The sequence below is a fragment of the Abramis brama genome (genome assembly GCF_963993115.1).
Source record: "Abramis brama genome assembly, chromosome: 20".
Lineage (NCBI taxonomy): Eukaryota > Metazoa > Chordata > Actinopteri > Cypriniformes > Leuciscidae > Abramis > Abramis brama.
Window position 1 is genome coordinate 25,129,013 of NC_139982.1, and position 24,022 is coordinate 25,153,034.

At 35.9% G+C, this 24,022-nt stretch overlaps 1 protein-coding gene across 2 annotated transcripts in view; it reads left to right on the forward strand.

Annotated features, from left to right (window-relative positions):
• Positions 1 to 24,022, forward strand: part of ntrk3a (neurotrophic tyrosine kinase, receptor, type 3a) — a gene marked incomplete at its 5' end in the record, with an annotated part of 210,137 nt that overhangs the window by 86,472 nt on the left and 99,643 nt on the right. For both annotated transcript variants that reach the window (XR_014603703.1, XM_084094591.1), the window contains 6 exons: positions 11,704 to 11,858; positions 12,581 to 12,723; positions 13,108 to 13,249; positions 16,488 to 16,784; positions 20,713 to 20,727; positions 22,667 to 22,728. Coding sequence is in view for 1 of the 2 variants with exons in the window: in XM_084094591.1 (XP_083950717.1) it covers positions 11,704 to 11,858; positions 12,581 to 12,723; positions 13,108 to 13,249; positions 16,488 to 16,784; positions 20,713 to 20,727; positions 22,667 to 22,728 (814 nt within the window). The remainder of the gene's footprint in view (positions 1 to 11,703; positions 11,859 to 12,580; positions 12,724 to 13,107; positions 13,250 to 16,487; positions 16,785 to 20,712; positions 20,728 to 22,666; positions 22,729 to 24,022) is intronic.

Sequence of the window (24,022 nt, forward strand, 5' to 3'; positions counted from 1 at the left end):
CATATGCATATGTTTGTTGCAAATGTATTTATAGCTGACCTCTTTCATTGCGATCATGACTGAAGACGAACTGGTAAAATATGTGGTCAGATATGGGGTTCGTCTTGCAGTTAGAGCATTTTGCCGTCAAAGACTCGCGGCATGTGAAACCACCAAGTCCACTGTAATACATAATTACGAGACAAGATGCAAAAAGGTGCCAGTACATCTGCAAATGACGGGGTTTTATTAAACAAACTTTCAGGAATCGGCAATAAACATGCATCTAAAGAGACCAGACGACTGGAAATCGGGTGGCTTCATTTTCACAAATGAGAATTTCACCAAGTTCGATGCTGAATGTCTTCAATACTTGAGTACTCTTTTCGTCGAAACAGACTTCTAGACCTTAAAATGCGTTTTAAATGTCGCTCAGTGATTACTGTATATATCTGTGTCGAAATGCAAGAACAGAAACAATGTCTTTGTATTGAAGTCCTAGTTTTAAATAGATTACGATTAATTAATGCGCATCCACATCCATGCTCTTGTTTTCTTCATAGTAAGATGGCAGTGACGCAAATTGTACGCAAACCGGAAATTGTAACGCGTGAGCACGAGATAAGTTTCTTGTGAGCATGTGAAAGTCTGTATATTTTTATTTTTGCAAAGGCCCCTTTAGGGGCTTCGTACCTTTCAAACCAAAAGTGAAAGGAATAAGCCTCAGGCTGAAGGGTATGCAAATTCACACCTGTGCACCTCACATTACTTGTAATGCATTACCCCCCAACACTGATTAGTTATATATAAGAAAATATATATATATATATAAAATAATTAGGGTTAGTTATTAGGGCTGGGTAAAAAATATCGATTTCTCGATTTTAATCGATTCTCATTTTTACGAAACGATATCGATTCTTAAATCCCAAGAATCGATTAGTCATCCTGTTTTCAGTTGATGAATTAATGGAACATTGATGCGCGCATCCCATCCAATAAATCGCAATAATCTTTGTGCTTTGTTATTATTGATATGAAACAAAGTCTCAGATTTCAAATTACGTCCATTTTCTTACGAAATTCAAAAACATAATTACCGTTTTGGCGCTGTGGCGTGAGATCGCTCTGGCTCAGCTCAAGAGAAGCAGCAACGCGGAGCGCACATGATCTTCTCTTCCGCATTAATAACACCAGTTACTGCGCGAAATAAACACGAATGAGCATCTGAAAGTGTGTTAAAAGATAGAGTACAACTTATCGAAGTCCGTATCATGTCGCATGGAATCGCTCAATCAGTGTTTCAACCGTGGAAAGACGTAAGTAAACAATGTCATGTAACGTCACATTTAACGTTACCTCAGAAAAACCATATCCAGTGACCATAAACTCGTTAGTCAGCTAGAAAAATTAACTCTAGAGAGGAGCATTTTGCTAAATATATGCACCATATTACATAATCATTATAATTTTTATTGTTCTTCAATATTTAATGCATGTTTGAATAAATCTGGAAAGTTTTTGACAGCCACCATTTAAATTTTTATATTTTCATATAACTTTATTATTATAAAAATAAATAAAAGTGTATTTTAAGTGTTTGTATACAAATCAGTTAATTTTTACCTTCAATATTATAGTAGGCTAATGAAGCCTATAGGCTTCAACTGACTCCCATAGTTTACAATAATTTTTTTCCCTTTTATTTTCCAGTTTTCCTTGAGAAAATTTACAATGTATTGTACCTGATATCCAAAATAATCGATATTGAATCGAATCAAATCGGAATCGAATCGAAAAGGTATTTTAGTTATGAATAGTTTTGTTGTTTTTTTACATCTGCAGTTCATAAATGGTAGAAAAAATCTGATCAGCGGTCATACTGATTGCACACACTTTTTAATCTTTTTTTTATTTTATTATTTGTTTTGTTTTACATAATATGATATAATATATATGCCATGTGTTTGTGTATGAGAATACTATTTTATTTTGATTTGATTTGATTTGATTGTAAATGGCGCAGAGAGTTTTCTGCTTAACTAAATAGAATTAAATTGGTGCCACATTGATTTTAATGCTTTGAAAATCTCAAAAGATCAAACGTTTGACAGAGGAGAAAACGCATGCTACCTCTTTCTTACATTGATTTATTTATCTCTTTCTCTTTCCCTCTGCCAATCTCTTTCTTTCTTTTGTGGTGTTAGGCCCTTTATGTGTGGAATAATAGGAACGATGCTTTCATATTGATTGTTAGCATGAGGTAATCACTCAGAAGATGAAGATAATAAGCTCAGCAGAGAACTATAGAGAGGGACATGACTGATGCCTGGCAAAATGTTCATGCACTGGTAATGATGTCCCCCTGTATTGATTATTACTTCCCACTTACCCCGGCGATTAGTTTACATATTTAATGAAATTCAGTTAAAAAAGCTAAAACATTTATTCAGTCTTTTTGCGCCATGTATCTATTGCAATATCAATGTCCATCCTTCACAATTTGCCTAATGCGTTTTTTATCAAGATGTTAATCCAAGACTGATGGGGGCAATATATTTCTATGAAATATGGATTTTCAATGGAATACTCAACGCAAAGGGTTGTGGGTAACAAGTGCAGGAAGACAGTGAGGGAGCTGTTCAGGGCTGAGTGATGCAGATAAGAATATTTTTGATTAATTGTTTATTTTTTATAATTTGGTTCTTTGTCAGGTCTGAAATGGCTTAATTTTTTTATTTTTTATTATTATTATTGAAAAAAACAGAAAAGTGTTTAATATAAGAATTAAAATACAGTAAAAATACTTTATTACAGTAATTAATCAAGTCATGTTGCTACACACACACATACTTATGATTTTATATATATATGTATGTGTGTATGTGTGTGTGTGTATATATATATATATATATATATATATATATATATATATATATATATATATATATATATATATATATATATATATATAGTTTGATTAATAAAATTAATACTTTTAAATTTTACACACACACAAACTTGTCTGCCATTTCCAGACTTTTCCATGCCAGAAGTTACCAGCGTGTCTGTTGTTATCTGATGTCACCGGGTCATCCGGTAACACAATCTCATACTTCCCTGCCCGCTCGTAGGCATATTCAAGCATCACTCGCGCTTTCTCGGGTCGCGGCAGACCACAATCAATCTCTGTCGTTCCCCTTCGCTCGCTCTCTGTTGTGCAAACACTACTCATGCCTGACAGCGCAGCGTTGCATGTTTTGCTCCCATCCAATCCATATTGACGTGTGTCATTTAGAGCTGTGGTCAATGACGAGTCTTTATCACTCCCTTCGCTCCCACTGCCCGCTGACAGCTTCCAGTCTAGAGCTTATGAAAAACACCAAAGCTGCTTAATGGAAACTGCCTACTGCCACCGTAAATGGTAATGTCAGTCAGTCCCAAGTCCCAAGATGTGTGGTGGAGAAGTGCAGGTTGGGAAATGGTACCTGCTGTTTGGAGCTCATCCAGAAAATCCATATGGATTGAGACGAATGTGGATTTCCATACTTTGAAGCTGGCAGTGCAGGCATATTGTGAAGGTAATGATGCAGAAGGTGTGAGAGCCCTACAAATACCGGTTCGCTTTTCACCAAGTTTGTCTCAGTGTCTACGTGAGAATTTATTCGTGGATTTGTTTGAGAAAGTTAGGCATGAAATGGCTTTCATTGTCCTTTAATGGAGAGTTAAGCAAACAATTTGTCTTTTTTTCTTTCATTTTTCGCCTCCGTCAGGTACCGTGGGATTGTATATGACACCCTGTTTGATTGATAATTAGGTTGTGATGACTGGAGGGACTTATAACTTTAATTATAATATGATTAAACAATGCCCCCCTCACAGATCAGGCTAACGATGCAGGAAAGCCAATTTAATCCCTGTAAGAATGACTCTGAGCATCACAGGAACGGTAATGAGAGCTTGCAGAGAGAACCCTAATATCCGCCGCATGAGGCTCGGTCTCCCTGCGAGCAGTTGTCACCACACACACACTTGAATGGGAAACTTTCTCTTTTACATTCATTTGCTCCTAATAAAAGGTAATGGCCCCCAACACTGTCACTTTTTTGACATCCAATTTGGTTCATAGAATCATTTACTGTTTCTAAGTGTTTCAGATAATTCTGCCCTAAGCTTACTGCTTTTTTAGACAATGGGTAGGCTAATTATTGTCTTTATTTGGCTCATTTGGAACATTTTTGTGGAGACATATTTTGTCTAAACTGCAGTTGCTATTTTTTCCATGTAAACATGCACACACGCGCACAAATTTTTGCAAATGTGTTATTTGTTTATTTATGTGTATATTCTAAATTATTTAATTATATTTTTTGTTTACACACTGTATATAAACATTCTTATTATTTTTTATCATTTTTATTATATATGAATCTGTATTTTTTAAAGTTTTACTGTTAATTTTGTATGTATTCATTTATATTTTAATATACATGTATAAATACTAAGATTTATTATTATTAAATAATTTTATATAATAATGTAATTGTGTAAAATTTTGTGTAATTTTAATATAATATATAATTCATATAATTTATATAATTTATTTTATCTGTTTGACTTTATATACTGTTTATGTAAAGCATTTATTTATTTAAACAGAAAAAAAGGCACAAAAGCTGTCACTGGGACAGTACCATTTCAAAAGGTACAACTTTTGTATCTAAAGAGTGTGTATTAGTACTTCAAAGGTACATATTAAGTGTACATATCAGTGCCTACAGTAAATGGTACATATTAAGGGTACCGTCCCAGTGACAGCTTTTGTACCTTTTTTTCTGAGTGTATTAGAGTTTTTTGTTCTGTATGTTGTCAACTTCTCCTCCTCTTCCATACGCACTGGGATGCCGTCACCTGGAGCGATATGGCTTAAATGTTTAGTCAAATGCATGTACATGAAATTGTCTTCTCTGAAAGCATTAGATGCTCAGGTTAGGACCTCAATGGCTGGAGCTTAAACTACCACCCACTGTAATATGTCACAACGTATGACCCCAGCAGCTTGAAACTGTAGAGCACCCCGTCAGAGCCGTGTCCCCCAGCTTAACCTTTCATTGGCTCCATATAATGAATCTGAATGGATCTGTCAGTCTACATCCAGGCCTAGTGTTAGAGCTGGTTCTGTCAGCCATTTTATCCTAAGGGAAAGTGCTTTCTAACATTACGGGTGTACCTAGCTGCCCTCTACACTTTATTTGCACTCGTTGTCGTTGGCTTTAACCTTTTATTTGCTGCCTTGCTTCACTTTGTTTTCGAGTCTAACCGGCACCAAAATAATCGAACTTGCAGCAGGTATAGCCTATTTCTCAATTGTCATTAAATCTGGATTATGCCATCTTTCTCGTCCTCCATGTTTCCTCTTATTGGAAAAGTGTTTCCAGGGAGAGAGTTAGTTGAGTTAGTACATATGGGTTTAACTCATCTAACAATGCAAATCTGACATTTACCCAGCATGTCTTGAGAGCTCCCTGAACATACGCTAACGCCGTCTTCTGATTATTTATGTATAAATTCTGCTCATGTTGTGTGCGCTACTGTATGCAGATGAACAATTTATAAGAGGAAGAATGAATAAAGCATTTTTTAGAGTGCTTTTGAATTGATTCATATTATAAAGGCTCAATTATACTCTCCGTCTTAGCTAGGAAGCTAACCGCTGTTTGTCACCTCCATTGCAATGACACTTTTCATTAAGGCATGAGATGTGTGTATATTACCATTTATTTATCAGTACGTGCGTTCCTTGGCCCACTGTTCAATGCTCTAGTGGATTTATTCAATGGTGTCCCATCGTTTGACTGTGTGCGGATACAGAAGCACATGCATAATGTATGGCTACTATGCAGATGTACTTCAGACCACGTTATTTTGGCATTTTTTTCAAGCACCCAGGCTCGATGCATCAATGCCCCCTGTGTTTTTTTCTTTTTCTTCCCCAGCTAGCAGTCACCTTGACATTTCGAAAGGTTAATTTGATATTTTATTCAAGTTAGCAAGTTATGAAAATAGTTAATCTCTCTAGCTGTAAATTAGCCGTATGTAATAGTGCACTTGTCAGCTGGTCTTTAAATCTTGATGTTAGCTAATCTACCTTAGCAAGATTGGTTAGGTTGATATTTTGACTATTTTAGATTAACTTTGGACACTTAGGGCCCTATTTTAACGATCTGAAATGCAAGTATCAAGCGCAAAACGCAAGTAACTTTGTGGGCGGGTCTTGGGCGCTGTTGCTATTATACCGGCGGGATAAATGACTCTTGCGCCCAACGCAAATCTAAAATGGGTTAGTCTGAAGTAGCTTCATTAGTCATAGGTGTGGTTTGGGCGTAACGTGAAATAAACCAATCAGAGCGTCATCTCCCATTCCCTTTAAGAGCAGGCGCGCTTGTTCTATAGCGGATTCCTATTATAACGGCGGATTTGGCAGGCGCACGCGAGGAGCGGTTCATAGCCGAGGAGACCGACGTTCTCGTCAGGGACGTTGGGGATGGAGAAACACACCCAAATTATGATGATAATTTACGTATGATAATTTGGGTAAATGTGCTAGATGTATGCTTTTATAATAATCAATCTATCTATCTATCTATCTATCTATCTATCTATCTATCTATCTATCTATCTATCTATCTATCTATCGTAATAATGTATGATTTGCAAAAATTATAACTGCTGCGTCTGTGTGTAGATGAGAGAATCAAAGTGTATGCGCGTTGAGCACACGCTACATTGATTATGGCCCTTAAAATAGCATATGAATAACATGCGCAACGCGCCACTGACTTTAAACTGTTTATTTTCCGTCAGTGGCGGAATTGTTTTCTAAACCTGTAAAATAGCATGAGGGAACGTTTGCGCCGGAACACGCCTCCTCTTTGCGCTGAACCGCCCCGGGGAGCGCAAGTGTATTTCTTAGTTAACCGACGTGCGTCTGTGGAGGGAAAAGTCCGCTTTGCGCGGGTGCAAAATAGGAATGATACATGCGTCGGTGTACAAAGTCAATTGCGCTGGGTGCAAGATAGGTCCCTTAGTCAGGCTGGTTAAGATCAGCTAAAGACCAGATTTACCACATTGGGAAACCAGAAAATGAGCTGATCATCATCTTGGATAGGCGGGAAGACCAGGTAAAACCAGCAATAGTTGAATTTCTGTAGCATTTACATCAGCCTAATATGGTAAGATGGTGTCTTAGCCTGGCCAAACCAGTTAAGATGGTCTGTTTAGATGGATTTTGGCACTTGTCAGTTGGTCTGGCTGGGAAACCATTTAAAGACCAGCTTGGCCATGCTGTGAGACCAGTTAAATCAGCCTAAGATGGTTAGGTTGTCTACCCAAGGTTGGTCTTTATTGATTTGACATGTTTTTAGAACAGGTTTTGGACTGAATTACCAGATAAACCAACTAAAGACTTGGCCAAACCAGTTAAGGTGGTCTGTTTAGATGGTTTTAGAAAGTTTTGGGGCACTTGTCAGCTGGTCTGACTTGTTAAACCAGGTAAAACCAATAAACCTTCTTAGGCTGGTTTGTTATTATTTTTTGGTTTGCTTGTTTTGTAGGTGCAGAGAGGTTTTGCATGACGTGGTTTACATTTTTTTAATCCTAGTTATAGATTATATTTAGTTGCATTTTATTGTTATCGTTTAGCGTTCTTTTCCCCTGCTATCTGTGGTCCATTAGAACTGGCCTGTTGCGACCTATTTTTTGGGTTGTGACCCACTAGTTTAGAACCCCTAATCTAGATTATCATATTGTCTGTAAAACGTGGGCTATAAATTAAACATGTCGTGCATGTTCTTTCTCCATTATGAACTGTTCATGACACTGCTTAGTATAAAGGAAATGTGAACTCCTCTCATTAGACATGTTAATTTAGTTTTAAAGGGTGGAGAAACTACTTAGACTCTCCTTTGATCATTATTGATCAAAGCTCCAAAATGCACGAGCAGGTTGCGCTTGTCCTTGCGCGGAACGTGCCGACAAAAGTGTTTAAAGATTCACGAGAAAAATTCCCCCCTCATTTGTGCAAATGAGCAACAATGCCGTTTCCCAGAGCTTACAGTTTCGGCCAATTTCATATGCATGGGATTCAGCTCGTATGCCTCTATCTCCTGCCCTATCTTGCAAATGAGAAAGGTTATCTCGCTCGCACCAATTGATGAATGAATGAGCGTGCAAAGGTTTAGGCCGTCATGCTCCGCCAGGCTGCAGGCCAGGTGAGACATATCCTGCGGGTTTTAATATTTCATACTCTTAAAGGAGAGAGACTCCCACTGAGATCAGATCCAGAACCTTCCGCAGCGCTGCAGGATCCTGCCGGCTGGAAGCCCTTTAAGCGAGGAGTGAGCGTAAAACGGAACAAAGACGATTATACCCTGTTCTTTGCTCTCAGTAATAACTATGGTAGATAAAAGTATAAAAGCAGTTGTCATACAATTTACTAAATCATTACAATTGGGGACTGCAGAGGCAAATTAGCCTGTAATCTGACAAAAAGTGTAATTAAGGATTATTCTAACAGTCAATGTTATATATTAAAGCTAGAATTTTTTTTATTAATCCATTATATTCTTTTTGGGAGCATCTGAACATGGATTACACTGTTTTTGGCCTACAGAATGAATCAAAGCCTAAATTGCAATATAGTGTTGTGTGTTGGTGTACTTTTTTTTCTCTAGATCTTTTACATATTATATTATATTATATTATATTATATTATATTATATTATATTATATTATATTATATTATGTGCTGGGCAACGATTAGTCACGATTAATTGTATCCAAAATAAAAGTGTGTGTTTGTGTGTACTGTGTATATTTATTTTGTATATATATAAATACACACACATGCATGTATATATTTAAGAAACAAATGGTAAAATATTTATATTACATTAAAATTATATATATATGCGCAAATATTTCCTAAATATATACATACGTGTGTGTGTGTGTGTATTTATATATACAAAATAATTATACACTGTACGCACACATACATTATGTGAAGACAAACTTTTATTTTGGATGCGATTAATCGTTGCCCAGCATATTATATTATATTATATTATATTATATTATATTATATTATATTATATTATATTATATTATATTATATTATATTATGTGCTGGGCAACGATTAGTCACGATTAATTGTATCCAAAATAAAAGTGTGTGTTTGTGTGTACGGTGTATATTTATTTTGTATATATATAAATACACACACATGCATGTATATATTTAAGAAACAAATGGTAAAATATTTATATTACATTAAAATTATATATATATGCGCAAATATTTCCTAAATATATACATACGTGTGTGTGTGTGTGTATTTATATATACAAAATAATTATACACTGTACGCACACATACATTATGTGAAGACAAACTTTTATTTTGGATGCGATTAATCGTTGCCCAGCATATTATATTATATTATATTATATTATATTATATTATATTATATTATATTATATTATATTATATTATATTATGTGCTGGGCAACGATTAGTCACGATTAATTGTATCCAAAATAAAAGTGTGTGTTTGTGTGTACGGTGTATATTTATTTTGTATATATATAAATACACACACATGCATGTATATATTTAAGAAACAAATGGTAAAATATTTATATTACATTAAAATTATATATATATGCGCAAATATTTCCTAAATGTATACATACGTGTGTGTGTGTGTGTATTTATATATACAAAATAATTATACACTGTACGCACACATACATTATGTGAAGACAAACTTTTATTTTGGATGCGATTAATCGTTGCCCAGCATATTATATTATATTATATTATATTATATTATATTATATTATATTATATTATATTATATTATATTATATTATAATACATTACATTATATTTTTAGTATAGTTCATCTCTCCTTTTTTATATTATTGAAAATACATTTCATCTACTTTATCTGTCTCCCATGTTGGTTTGTTTGTTTGTTAAAAATATAGGCTATAATCTTTTATTATATCTAATTATCTATCTCTGAGTTTTTTGTTTTGTTTTTTATTTAAATACATTTTATCTCCTGGTTGATCTTTTATATGTTTTTTGTTTTGTTTACTTTATTATCACCAGAGGTACATATCTGCTTAGAAATGAGGGCCTTTGAATAATGTCAAATGAGGACCTTGAAGTGAAAAAGATTGTGAACCACTGAAGGAGAAGTGAAGGAGTGAAAGAGAAGATATAAGAAGGGAAAGAGGATAGTGTCAAGTACTGGAACGACGCCCCTGACTCAACATTTCCAGGAAGTTGAAGACCCTCTAAACTCTCAGTGGAGCCTTCATGATCACGGGGAGATCTGTCAGAGTTGACATTTTGACATTTGGAGGAGGTTGATGTAGATGATGTCTGTTTTTGGTGCAGGAGTGGGGGTGGCTGCGCTCAAAGGTTGTTTGAAAGAGCGTGAAATGCGATACTGAGAGGGCTAGAGATGGTTGTTGTTCGCAGTGATATTGCTGCTTTGGGAGTAGGTGTTGGAGTCATTGGCATCGAGATGGTTCTGAAAGGAAGCCCTTCATTGGACCAAGTGATGGAGTTGTGGGTGGAGGTTTTATGTGGGATTGACCTCACACTCTTCCGTCTGTCCAATTAAACGTATGCAATTATAATCCCATATGTTACTGAGCACCGAGAAGATCCTTTTAGAAAGCCTAATATGTTTTACTCACACACAAGGTCCAACTTCTTGCTAATTTAGGCTTAATTAAGAAAAATTACAGGCAAATATTTATAATCTATATTTTCTAATCTTTAAATATTTATCTTGACGATGAAACACATTATGTTGCAATCTTTTACATGCATTTTTACAGCTTTTACATGCTGGGCTCTAGCAAAGCAAATGTTTTGGGTTCGATTTGATTAAAGTAATAAAATGTGAACCTTGATTGCATTTTAAGTCATTTCGGATAAAAACATCTGCCAAATAAAAATTGCAAATGTGACAAACAGCGCAGGTATATGCAAGATGAGTCCATCTTCGTTTCTCTATCTTGGACAAAAACGGGAACACACATTGTGATTTTGTTTGTCATAAAAGCTGATTCAAGATTGAGGTAAAAGCTGTTATGCATGAACTCTGATTTTTCTTTGAGATGGGTTTATTCTTCAATTCACTCTTTGATACAATTTGCTCACGGCATTTACATCAGCAAGATTGTTCTTACAATTTGTTGCATTCTATGATGCCATTATTTTGCGAGAATACATTTTAGACTGTATCAAAATACAATGCCACATTTATATCACATCTTGCAGCTTCGTTTTTGCCTTAATCCAGAAGCTCATGTTTTGTTTGACTTCGTTCACGGGATTCTGATCGCCCTGGGTACCAGTGGTGAATTTGGCACGCCGAATAGCTGGACAGACGTGGCCAGGAAAGGGCTGCAGTCCAGAAAGCATTCGTACACAAAGCCCTGGGCACAGAACTCGTTCTGGCTGCAAAATGGAGAAATGCCAGCAGCTCTCTGGACTGTGGTTGACTGATGGGTGCTGGAAAAGTTGATGTTTTGAATAACGGTGTCCTTCACCTAATTTGCTACTGGTTCTCTGAATGGACCTACTTGGCATTGTGTGCATTTTTGTGAGTCCTCACTAAGAACTCTATTGTGTTGTGGCAGGAAACTGGAAGGAGTGGTGTTTAACTGCAGCTGCAGTATCCGTTGGATCCAGCTGTGGCAGCAGCGAGGCGAGGCCGGACTCCATAACCAGCAGCTGTTCTGCAACAACGGAGTCTCCAAGATCCCTCTACAGCTCATGAACATCTCTCAGTGTGGTATGGGACACTTTCTGCAAAGTGTGGTTGTCATGAAAAGAATGGTTTGGGTTCAATACAAGTTAAAAGGGATATTTCACCCCAAAATTACAATTCTCTGTTCTGTCATTATTTACTCACCTTCATGTCATCCTAACCGGCATGACTTTTTTTTCTTCTGTGGAACTCAAATGGTCAAATGTTGTTTTGGACCCCATTGACCATCATTGAATGGACAAAAACAAGCATTTTCAAAATATCCTCTTTCATGTTCCACAGAAGATAGTCATACAGGTTTGAATCAAATTGTGAGTGAGTAAAGAATCACAGAATTGTCATTTTTGGGTAAAATCCTTTAAGTTCTTCAACAGCATCTATGGCAATGGCGATTACCTCAGCATTGTTGTTGTTCTTAATTTTCGAAGTGGAAAAAAAAGGCTCATAAATATAGCTTTAAAACTTAAACAATTATAAATTTTAGCATGGGTCTAGTGTGGAAAAATTGCTTCTTGATGTTGTTTGTGTAAAATTATACCCTGTCATGTATTGCCATTATCTTAAAAAGCTGGTAAACTGAAATATTATTATTGTTTTTAAAATAATGGATGTCAAGATTATTTTCTGTGCCCACAGAATTCAGCTATTTCACTTATTTAGATTACCTTATATATTTATATTAAAAACAATAAATGACCTACTGTTTATTTTTCATACCAATGACTGCTTGTCTGTTTCCAACCAAGATTTGCCAGAAATCAGCGTAAGTCACAGTAACCTGACAGTAATAGAAGGTGAAAGGGTCACAATCACCTGCAATGGGTCAGCGGTGCCTGTACCGGAAGTGGATTGGACCGTCGGTGACCTGCACTCAATTAACACACACCAAGTAAGGCGGACTTTTGCTGACTAGAAATAAACATGCACTTTTTTTGTAGCTTATATGTATTTTAGTCACGGTAGATGGCATATTTAATTTAGTCGGCAAAATCTTTTGGAGGCCAGCTAAACCAGCTTAAACCACTTTAAACTAGTAAACTGTGCTTAAGCTGTGTGTTTTTTTCTCTGCTGGATGGGCAGTACAGCCTTAAAAGGACTTTACTACTTATCCCTTACAGCCTGGTTTTATTCGTTTCAAATAAAATATGGCGTCTACCACGACTCTAATCTATTAAAAGATCCTTACAGTGACTAGTTAGACCGTAAACCATTTGTTGAATCTGTGCAAGCTTGGTTGTGTTTTCAGAAGCTATTGTGTCCTCCTCTCTTCCAGTCCAATCAATATCCACCGAATGTCCACTCCATCAACTTAACTCTGGTCAATGTCAGCCGAGACGATAACAGCTTCATGCTGACCTGCATTGCAGAGAATATAGTCGGGATGACTAATGCCTCAATACAGCTTTCAGTGCAGTGTAAGTGCCTCTCTTTTTGCTTCTTTGCCTCTCGAATGCCTTTACATTCAGCCTCACTTCCTCTAACGCGCCAATTCTACCTTTCTGCCTCAGAGTAGCTCACCGAACCTGGCTGTGTCTGCCTCTTTAGCTTGATAACGTCAATTGCTACTGTACCTCAAGGCTACCAACTCTTAATTTGTATTGCCTTTTGTTTTAAAGGGTAGGCATTTAGGGAGGGAAGATCACCAAAAAGCTTGCTTTCTTTTTTTCTTCTTTGAAGTAGTGAGTATTATTGATTGAACTAGCTCTGGGGAATGCAGAATCAATGCTAGAACAAGGTAGGGGTGAAGTGTGTAATTTTTTGTTATTAAAATACTTATTATTTCAGCTTAACATGAAGGCAACTCTGAGTAAGTCGTTATGTCGGTTGATGTTGCTGAAAAGTGTAACCACTGTGGCTCTGGTGATTTCAAAGCATTGCTGTTTGATTAAGCATTCTGACCAGCACAGTATAGCAACTGTCTCAGCCAATGGGATGTGTTTGGGGCGGGGCTACCTGATTGACTGACCAATGACAGAGAGAGAGAGTGTCAGGAAAACCTGTTTGACAACAGATTGTTTTGACATACTTACGTTTTGGTGAATTGGTGGCTAATTGGTATGAATTTGTAAAATCTCATTTGATTTGCGTTTTTTTCTTCGTCTAAAAAAAACATACAAATCACATCATACAAATTCATGTGAAATCACCACCTTGTAAAATAGTAACATTTTCTCATGAGATCAGGGTGGATTGTTTCAGATCGTTTTTGTTTGGTGATGTTAGTTCACACTTCACCTTTTAAATATTTTGTATATTGTCTCTCTTTGTCAAATCAAATTCTATAAATCACAGTGAGGCTATTGAAATTGGTTATGAAGTCTTGAGAAATTGGTTCATCAGAAACAATCCTACTCATACAAAAAAAAAGAAAAAAAAAAAGAAAGAACTCGGGTCCTACACAACCCTATGTGTTGTAGGAAAGTCATTTGTGTAGTTTATTGATCTATGAAAGCAAGAGCTGTTCTTCATCTGGACTTTTCACACAAAAAAAGGCTGTAAGTGAAATATTAGAGAGATTTATCAATGTTATCATGTTTCAGTGTGTAGAAGGCTACACGTGATTGCTTTGTGGCAGAGTTAGGTGGTGTATTTTCTGTGTTTGTGTGTTGGCAAGGATATGCCGGGGTCTTAGAAATCAGAAACTTGGAAATGTTCCAGTTTTTGTTCACTTAAAATGTGTTTTTGCTTTATATTACACTTCAAAAAATCAATGCATGCTGCATTTTTGGCATTGTTTATTTTTCCCATATAGGGGTACAAATGCAAAAAATAATATCCCAAATGAAAAATAAAATGAAAGAAACAACAATCCTGAGGCAATAAGCAACTCATGAAAATTGGCAAAAAGAAACTATGCCTCTAATCAAACATATAAATCCTACCCCTGAGAAACAATAACAAAAAAGACAAAGAAAAAGCCAAGAACAAAGACATAATCTGCCTCAAATAAGTATCCATATGTAAAGACTCTACCCATCACATTTTGACATCCATACAACTTCAGTTGATCTAATTAAATGAAACTAATTCATGAAAAAAAAAAAATACTCCAGAACTGACTAGAAGTGTACTACCTTATATGCTAGTATACTTAATAAAGACCATTTTGAATGTGCTTGTCTGTTTTGCATAGTTAAAACTATTTGAGATAACGACATAAATTGTCACAATCAGAAAATAAAGTAAATATTAATTCCACCATTGTCATTAATTAAAATAAATTGAAAAATAAAAAATCACAGTATGCAACATCACACCATCAAACAACAGTTGTTTTCGCCACTTGGATTGAAGTAAGGCAATTATAGACTTCCTTATATGAACACAGCTACAGTTACAACGTAATGTGAGGTCGTTGTGTTGAATATGTATTTACATTTATTCTGAACGGTGTTGGCCAACAACAATGTAAGATGATTCTTCCCACACTCAATATCTATTGACCGCATGAGATTTGCTTAGAGCGGCAAATTCTGTGGAAATAAGAGTAAGTCTCTCTCTCTCTCTCTCTCTCTCTCTCTCTCTCTCTCTCTCTCTCTCTCTCTCTCTCTCTCTCTCTCTCTCTCTCTCTCTCTATTTGTCTCCAGCCTTGAGACTGGAGAAAAGTCACTGAAATTAAGGGATGTTAATTGATTAAAACTTTTATATGTACAAAACCGTTCAAAACTTTGGGGTTTGTAAGATTTTTAACTTTTTTTGGGAGAAGTCTCTTATTCTCACCAAGGATGCATGGATTTGATTTAAAAAAAATTTCTTATTATCAATGTTGAAAACTACGGAGCCGCTAAAGGGACATGGTGTGTGGAAAAGAAACGGGAGAGAAAATAAGACGATGCTTCTGCGTTCAATCGCAAAACCTTTGTGTTCCCAGAGAAAACCTTTGTGCTCTTTGCGAGTGAACGCAAAAGATTTCATATTGTTTTCGTGCTGCTGAATATTTTTTGTGGAACCCGTGATACTTTTATTTCAATATTCTTTGATGAATAGAAAGTTAAAAACAACATTTACTTGAATTAGGAATAAATGTATTTACCGTCACATTTGATCACTTGAATGCATCCTTACTTAATATCAGTATTAATTTCTTAGAAAATAAATAAATAAATCATGCATACCTCAAACATTTGAACTATACTGTATTATATTTATATTTTATATACTTATTAATAACTTGTAATAACTTTTCTAGAATAAATACATGAATAGCTGTATTCATGTGAATAGAAACATTTGAGTGAATTAACCACTGATTTGATCCCTGATGAATGTTTACTATGGACGTTTGACATATTTACAGCATCATAATTGTTGACAGCTACCGTCTAACTAACACATGGTGGGTGGAGAAGATAGTGGAAACTGCAGTTGTTTCCCACCTTTGGCTCTGCGCCTCCATTCCAGGAAATGTCCGTTCGCACACATGCTTGATGGCCAGCCAGGCAGTTAACTTGGGATCTTCTGTCCAAGAGGCAGGATAGCGGATCAAACAAACATCCGTATACGGACCACCTGTGCCACAGCAGCCTAAGTCCCACTCATGCATAAACGTGGTTTATGGTTATCCGTGCTCATTGGTCTATGGATTTATGTTGGATGGTAGCACAAGGTAGTTAATCCTTTCTGTATAAAAAGTCATTTGTTTTTCTCCTGCAGTCCCTCCCGTCATCATTAAGTTTGAGGAGCCGCAGAAATTGCACGACACATGCATGATGTTCACGGTTCGTGCGCACCCCCTGCCCACCCTCAGGTGGTACTATAAGGGCGAGGAGATCAAGACCAACGATTACGTTCGTCCAGATGTGGTGGACTATCAGGACAGCCTGGAGGGATGCCTCATGTTCAAAAACCCAACACACCACAACAATGGCAATTACACGCTGGAGGCCAGCAACTTCCTGGGCGTGGCTGTCAAAACTGTGTACGCGCACTTCCTCCAACCACCTTTTGATGGTACGTGACTGACTTATACTCAATTAAATCGCACATTTCGGGTCTATGTCAGCCTGAAATCAATAGTTACATGTTTCTTTCCCCCAATGAGTAATATACACATTTTCAATTTAATTAATTAACTGTCAAATACATATAAAGATCTCTTTTTCTCATAAGAGTGGGAAAAAGTAATGCAAAAGGAAACAACATATAACGCTTAGTGTACCAGCAAATCTTACTTTAAACGCTCATCTTCCGCATGTGCACAATGAGCCTCTAAAGAGCACATGAGGAGGGTTTCTGTGATTTGAGCTGTTAGGTTGCAGACACCGTGTTGAGAAACAGAATCGATTGGATGTCGTTCAATATGGCGCGTACTCCGTGCCAAAATCAAACTTCCGAACGACCGACCGACCGATCGAACATCTATCCGAACGTCTTGAACTTTCAAACGGGTGACCCACGTGACGACCTGACGTGACGTCAGCGTCTTGAAATTTGCAGCTTTTTAACCATACAAGTATACAAGCTGATGTGTAAAGACTATAAATGGACATGATAGGCAATACATAAAAATATTGTACCCCAAAAACAACTTTCCTGAATCCTGTGCTTGTGGGGCTATGTTTTACTTTCAAAGAGCAGAAATACTGCCTATATAGGCTACAGATTTCAATAGTCTTGACCAGTATAATCATTTTAACTAGTTTTTATTGTTAATTTTATTGCCCAATGTACAATGTTCCCACAGTCCATAAAAAAAACTCAAAATAAATGTAGTCTATTATTTTATTTTTTACTTTTTGATCCAGAAGGTTTTCATATTAGATTTATATATTTGGACTGAATGATCTAATGAATGCTCTGTAGTGTTTATGATATTGAGCTGTGTGTATGATCTGAAAGCATTGTTTGATTTTGAGCACAGATAAAATGGTTTTGAGTAAATTTCTTTATTTTGACAAGCTTCAGATGTTCTCTGAATGTAGTTTGAAGATTTGGTTTTGTGTTTAAGGTTTTGAGAAAGTGGGTGATGGTTCCAAGAAATGTATTTTAGCAATTCAGGAAAACTGTATAGATTAAAAACATGCATTTTTTTTTTTATACATAATATCAAACAAATAAAGTAATAAAAAGTAAATATAATCAAGCATTTTTTGTTTCAAGAACTTAGAGATCTCAACACTTACTCAATCTTAATAAAATTACTAAATTATCATAATCTGTCACAAATAAACATCATAAATGTTAAAGTGGAAAGGTGTATTAAAAACATATAATAGTTCTAATATTACATTTAGACAAGATCAGCTGAATTTACTTTACTTTGTAATTAAGGTTCGTTGATTTTCATGTCTGCCACATATAAACAATGAAGTAATGATCATTTAAATAAAATCATAGTAACACGTTCCTACATGTGCTTACGTGTTGTTAACGCGTTCGTATGGCGACCGGTCGGAAGTGCGAGTAACTGATCGTCTTCCCAACGTGTTGTTTACATGTGAAGACGCGTTGTAACACGTTTTTTTAAACTTCTTATTCTTTGGTTGTATCCTCTAACTAGTCCGCATTTGATTACTGCATCAATGGCTGATTTAAAAAGTTATGTACGGTGTATTATTAAAGTTAAATATAGCAGAGGCTAAATATTATTGACAAACCTGACATGCTTAAACGATTATTTTGGAAAAGCACGATATTCTACATAATTTTCTCCATCTTCCATTAAATCGGGAATAGATCTAATTTCGGAATGTGTCTTATTGTATAGAAATACGCTGTAGCGTAGGCTATTCAAATGCAGCAAAAACTGCAATCAGTATCCCATCTGCTTTACCTAAATATAAAAATAATAGGAAATGAATTGTATATAGTAGGCTACATAAAATATGCTGACCATTTATATCAGACAAATTGACATTTTAAATACAAAGCTGGCCTACATGTCTACGTTACTTTATGATACCCTCAAGGAGTCTCGTCTCATGGGGACATGAGGGTGGAAAGCATGGTAATTTGAAAATCCTACAGGTTTTCTAATAATACAAAGCTTAATGCTAAATCCTGAAGTATCCCTTTAACTATCAACAAAAAAGGTTCTTAATATGACAGTTTTTTCTACTTGTTACATTTGTTAGAAAAGTATTTTTGCTTTTGTTTCTCTTTGTTTGCCCTGCCTGTTTTGCCCCCTCGTGGGTTTTGCTTTCCTTGTTTTCAACACTACAATAAACTGTTTCACCTAATTCTGTCTGTGCTTGGGTTCGTATCTCAAAACCCTGACATATATGTATATGTATGTCTATTATTAGCACTCTTTAATGTTAATGCAATCTTGCAGAAATCTTTATGTAGGCCTATTAACAAAGATTTGGGACGATTATAATGCCATGCTGCAAACCACTTTATGCCCTTTTAGCACTTTATTCAATAATATGTTTACAAGATGAGAACACGAGAGACAGTGAAAATGCATGTTAGAAACAGTGTTTACATGACCTCTCTCTATGACAGAATTTATATATCAGAGTTCATCAGAGTAAAAAAAAAAAAAACATCATATCTTCTTATGTTAGAGGAACTCACTGTCTTGTAGCCCAAGAGTCAGCGGAGTCAGCAAAGTAAATTTCAGAATGAAGATGAAATCATGGTAAAAATGAACAAAGTAGCCTAGGCAATAGATTATATTGGATAATCTTAACTGCGTCTTTCTCAATGTGTTACTACCATGAAAAGTCAATGGGCAACTAATGACAACATGGTCCATGGCATTGAAGACTTTGAAATTAAAACCCTTTATCTTATAACTTTTAACTCTTACTTGTAAAACAACATATCAGTCAATATACAATTAATCAGTTTGACAGATAAAAAAAAAAGAAGGAAAAATACAACAACATTAATTAAAAGCCTACCACTGTAGCCTATACAGTTACAATAGGTGAGTCTGGTGTTTGAAACATTAGAGTCATGAAATAAACAGAAAGTCATGATATAGCCTACAGGTGGTAACTTGTTCATCACTTAGAATAGTCTACAATAGGCTTATTCAGGGAAGTGCAGGACATGGTTGAGTATTATTTTAGGTATAACATCTGTAGGCATATTTAGTGACTATCATGTCCATTTATAGTCTTTACACATCAGCTTGTATACTTGTATGGTTAAAAAGCTGCAAATTTCAAGACGCTGACGTCACGTCAGGTCGTCACGTGGGTCACCCGTTTGAAAGTTCAAGACGTTCGGATAGACGTTCGGATAGACGTTCGATCGGTCGTTCGGTCGTTCGGATGTTTGATTTTGGCACGGAGTACGCGCCATAGTTCAAAGGCCCCGCCTGAACTTATTAACACCTGAGGTGAGAATCAACCAGGATTATAGATAAATATAGATACAGACCCTCACTTGAAAAGTGTACATTTCTTGGTGTGATGCTATAGCAGGCATAAGAGTGTATTCTGGAAACCTAGGTTCAGTCTGTGCTTAAATAGTTATGTATATGTAGAGTTAGGTTCTATCTGTCTGTCTGTGTGTGTGTGTGTGTGTGTGTGTGTGTGTGTGTGTGTGTGTGTGTGTGTGTGTGTGTGTGTGTGTGTGTGTGTGTATATATATATATATATATATATATATATATATATATATATATATATATATATATATATAATTATTATTATTTTATTTTTTTTATGCAGATTATATGACGACCTCATGCATGATTCCACATTAATGTAATATTATATATATGATAAATATTGTAATTATTGTCCCATATTATATTCTAAAAGACTAATTTGAACATTACCATAATTGCACAAGAAATGCACTGAAGGGTGCATGCTGATCATTTTAAAATGTGTTTACATGAGTCCTTAGAGCTGATCTCAACATATTCATATTTGGTAATTATATATGTGTGTTTTTTTTTTTCTTCTCCTTTTCTCTGTAGACTACCCCGATTATGGTGAGTTTCTCCCTTTAATTGGATGCTGCATGAATTTTTGTAACTTATTCATTAGTTTTGTTTATCACAAAACAAATGATGATTTAGAAAGAAGCAATTTAGTTTGTGCACTGAACAAACAAATATCCTCCAAACAATTACCTTGGCCTTATTTTCAAATGGCTGGCCGCCATAGTTGGGCATGCTGTTATTAGACCTGTTTTGTATTTTTGGCTTAAAGTGACCGATATCTGTCAGTATGTGGGAAAAATCAGATCCTTTTCCACAAGAAATGTATTTAATGTGGATCAAGGACAGTGTCCAGAGGACAGTCGCTTACCTTCACAAGAACATTTCATACTCTGATACCACCCTAATTTACCATATTTAATAAAGTTGATGCATGGAAACTCTGCGAATGACAGATTGTTACTGTCAGAGCTCTGAATGAAGTTGGAATGAAGATGCCTGTAGTGTAGAATATCAGGTTTTCCACATGGGTCCTCTTTCGAGGTAAAAAAACAATACTAAGGCTTTTGTTCAATACTACATGAATAATAGTGGCAGATTAATCTAGGAGCAGACTCCCTGTCGAAATGGCAATATCCTTGCGAAAAAACGGGTCTAATAAAACAGTATTTGCCCCAAGACATGTTTAGTGAATAATGCCTAACAGTTAAACCCAGGGTTGTCTATTCCTGTTCCTGGAGGGCCACCTTGCAGGAGAGTCTAGCTGCAGCCCTAATTAAACATGCCTGAACCAGAAAATCAAGGTCTTCAAACACTACAATCTTCCAGACAGGTGTTAAACGCAGCTAAACTCTGCAGGACATTGGTCATCCATGTGCAGGATTTGACACCCCTGTCTTATGGTGTGTTCAAGTCCTCCTGGGAAGTTTGTATTTACGAGTTGGGAAGTTGTAATTTATAAAAGCTACTTAAATGTCCTGATTGATAAGCCAAATCCTGGCTTAATCTAAGCCCTGTCTGAGAAACCAGGACAAAAATACTTAAATGAAAGTGTCAGCTTGCTTATTTTGGTCAAGATAAGGATTTATTCATTCCACATGTCATGACAAGAAACTATGCTTCTAACCACAGGTCAAGAGTGGTAGTTTCAACCACACTACTTTGCGATGTTGGGAAAACACCGGGAAATACAGACTCGTTGAACTATTTTGATAACGACGGAACTTTCAACCATAGTTGGCTAACGATGCTTTTGGGAAACACACCCCTGTTTTGTTCTCTATGAAGCCCCTCCTTCTGAAAAGCGCAGTGTGCTCTGATTGGTTGGATGGACCATCAGGGCGTGTTTCAGGGAGTTCAGAAACTGCTTACTGATATGGAGAATAACTCCCTTTGGAGTGACTTTGTGTTTTGTAACTTCAATAGCGTTCAATTCGTAAATGCAATCTTTCCGAAATGATTTGAATGCACATGTAAAATAGTTACTCAGAGTGAACATATAATGCATCCATCACCTTCTAAAGGCTGCATTGACAAAACCATTTAAGTTATGTTACCAATCAAGCTAGTAATATAATGTCTGGAAATCAATTTAAAAATGACATAAAATGGAGGGGAAATTAAAACAATGCTAATTTCATGGAAAGATACAGTACATGGCTCCAAAATGTATTTTGGTAAATTCAATTTTGTAAATTATATAATGCATATACAGATACTGTTAAAAAATAAAGATAAAGAGCATTTTGACACTTTATCTGTTGTCAAATGTCAGTTGGGATGGTGAAAAAAGATATATTTTACACCTATATACATTTTAACGTACAATTAACATAATTGAACAAAATTTGAACAAGTGGACATGTTTATGTCAATTACCCCAAAATATCTGTTGGGGTTACTGTCCTGCATGTCTATGTGGTCTTTTTATTTTCCAGAAGTTTCAGAAATGTTTTCTCTGAACACTACTAAGCTCTTGTTTGTTTCCTAGTGAGTCCTACTCCGACCGCTATTCCCACCATGACACATCGGCCTGAAGAGGACACGTTTGGCGTGAGTGTTGTTTTCTCTCCTGAGATCGAAAGCATCTATATGAAGTATAATGAGGTTTCCCAAGAACACATGGTAAAGGTTGAAAACAAACCCCATTTTCGTTCATTTTCCTTCTCACATTGTACATCGTATCTTCAGGTTCCCTTGTGGCTTGCGTGTTTTACAGCTTCTTTTAAAAAGTACTTTCGTTCTGTAATTGACTGAATAGAGATTATTTTCTCATCTGAAGATTTCAATAGGGACTTGGCCGACGGCACAAAGAATAAGCTTGGTCCTCGATTGTTTGGATTTCCTAATTACAGGGGAAAGCTTTTTGCTTCAAATAGCTTTATTCCAGCACTTTGACTGCTTTGATTTATTGTTTATTGTCTATATTTTGTGTTTATCTGGAGCATTTAGACATTATATTAAGTTGTACGCTTTGTATTTCCCAAAAGGAAGTGTATCTTGGCTGTAAGTTAACCGCTATCACTCTCCTAGAATACCTAACATGAATTATTATTATCATAATTTTTTTCTTTTATACGCTTTGCTCTTCCCTTTTCATGGAATTTATCAAAGCTACTGCTGACATATGCAATTTATGACTCCAATTATATAAACCTCTCATGATTACAACATCAACATCAAAATAAATCATATAAACAAGTCAAGACACGCTTCATAGATTTGCTGTAAAATTGCTATTTTTCCCCCTGTGCGAGATTAGACAGAAATATTTATGTGACATGTTTTAGGTTGCTAGTTATGCCATTCCTGGATTGTAGTTTTCTCGTAAAAAGCTTTTAAAACATACGTATAGGCAGGGTTAAATTATATTGACACATGTTTTGAGAATCAAGCATGCTAATAGTACTATTTCTGCAGTGTGTAGAATGTAAACAGCTGTGCGTACATGTAGAATACCCAGATGACCTGCTATCTTTGCCAAAATGTGCAACTGAGCATACTGTTTACCACAATGCATTGCGCTTGACTTGACCTTTCATTCCGGTGTGATTAATGAGCCGGAAACAACTTAATATCTATCTCTTACCAGACTCAATGTGTCTCATTCACTAATAAGTGTGTGTATTTAGTATTGGTACGGACAGGAGAACTTATCATGAAAAATTTGTTCTTAACCTCGTTCTAATCTAATTTGGAGTATTCTAATAAATGAGCAACCTTGTGCCCAAGGTTAGTAATTTGCATAAATCACGCACAACCTGTCTCCATATAAGGGTTTTCCTTTATAATTTCATCTTCACATGATTATAAGGCCACCCAGAATATGTGATTTTTGTACACATGT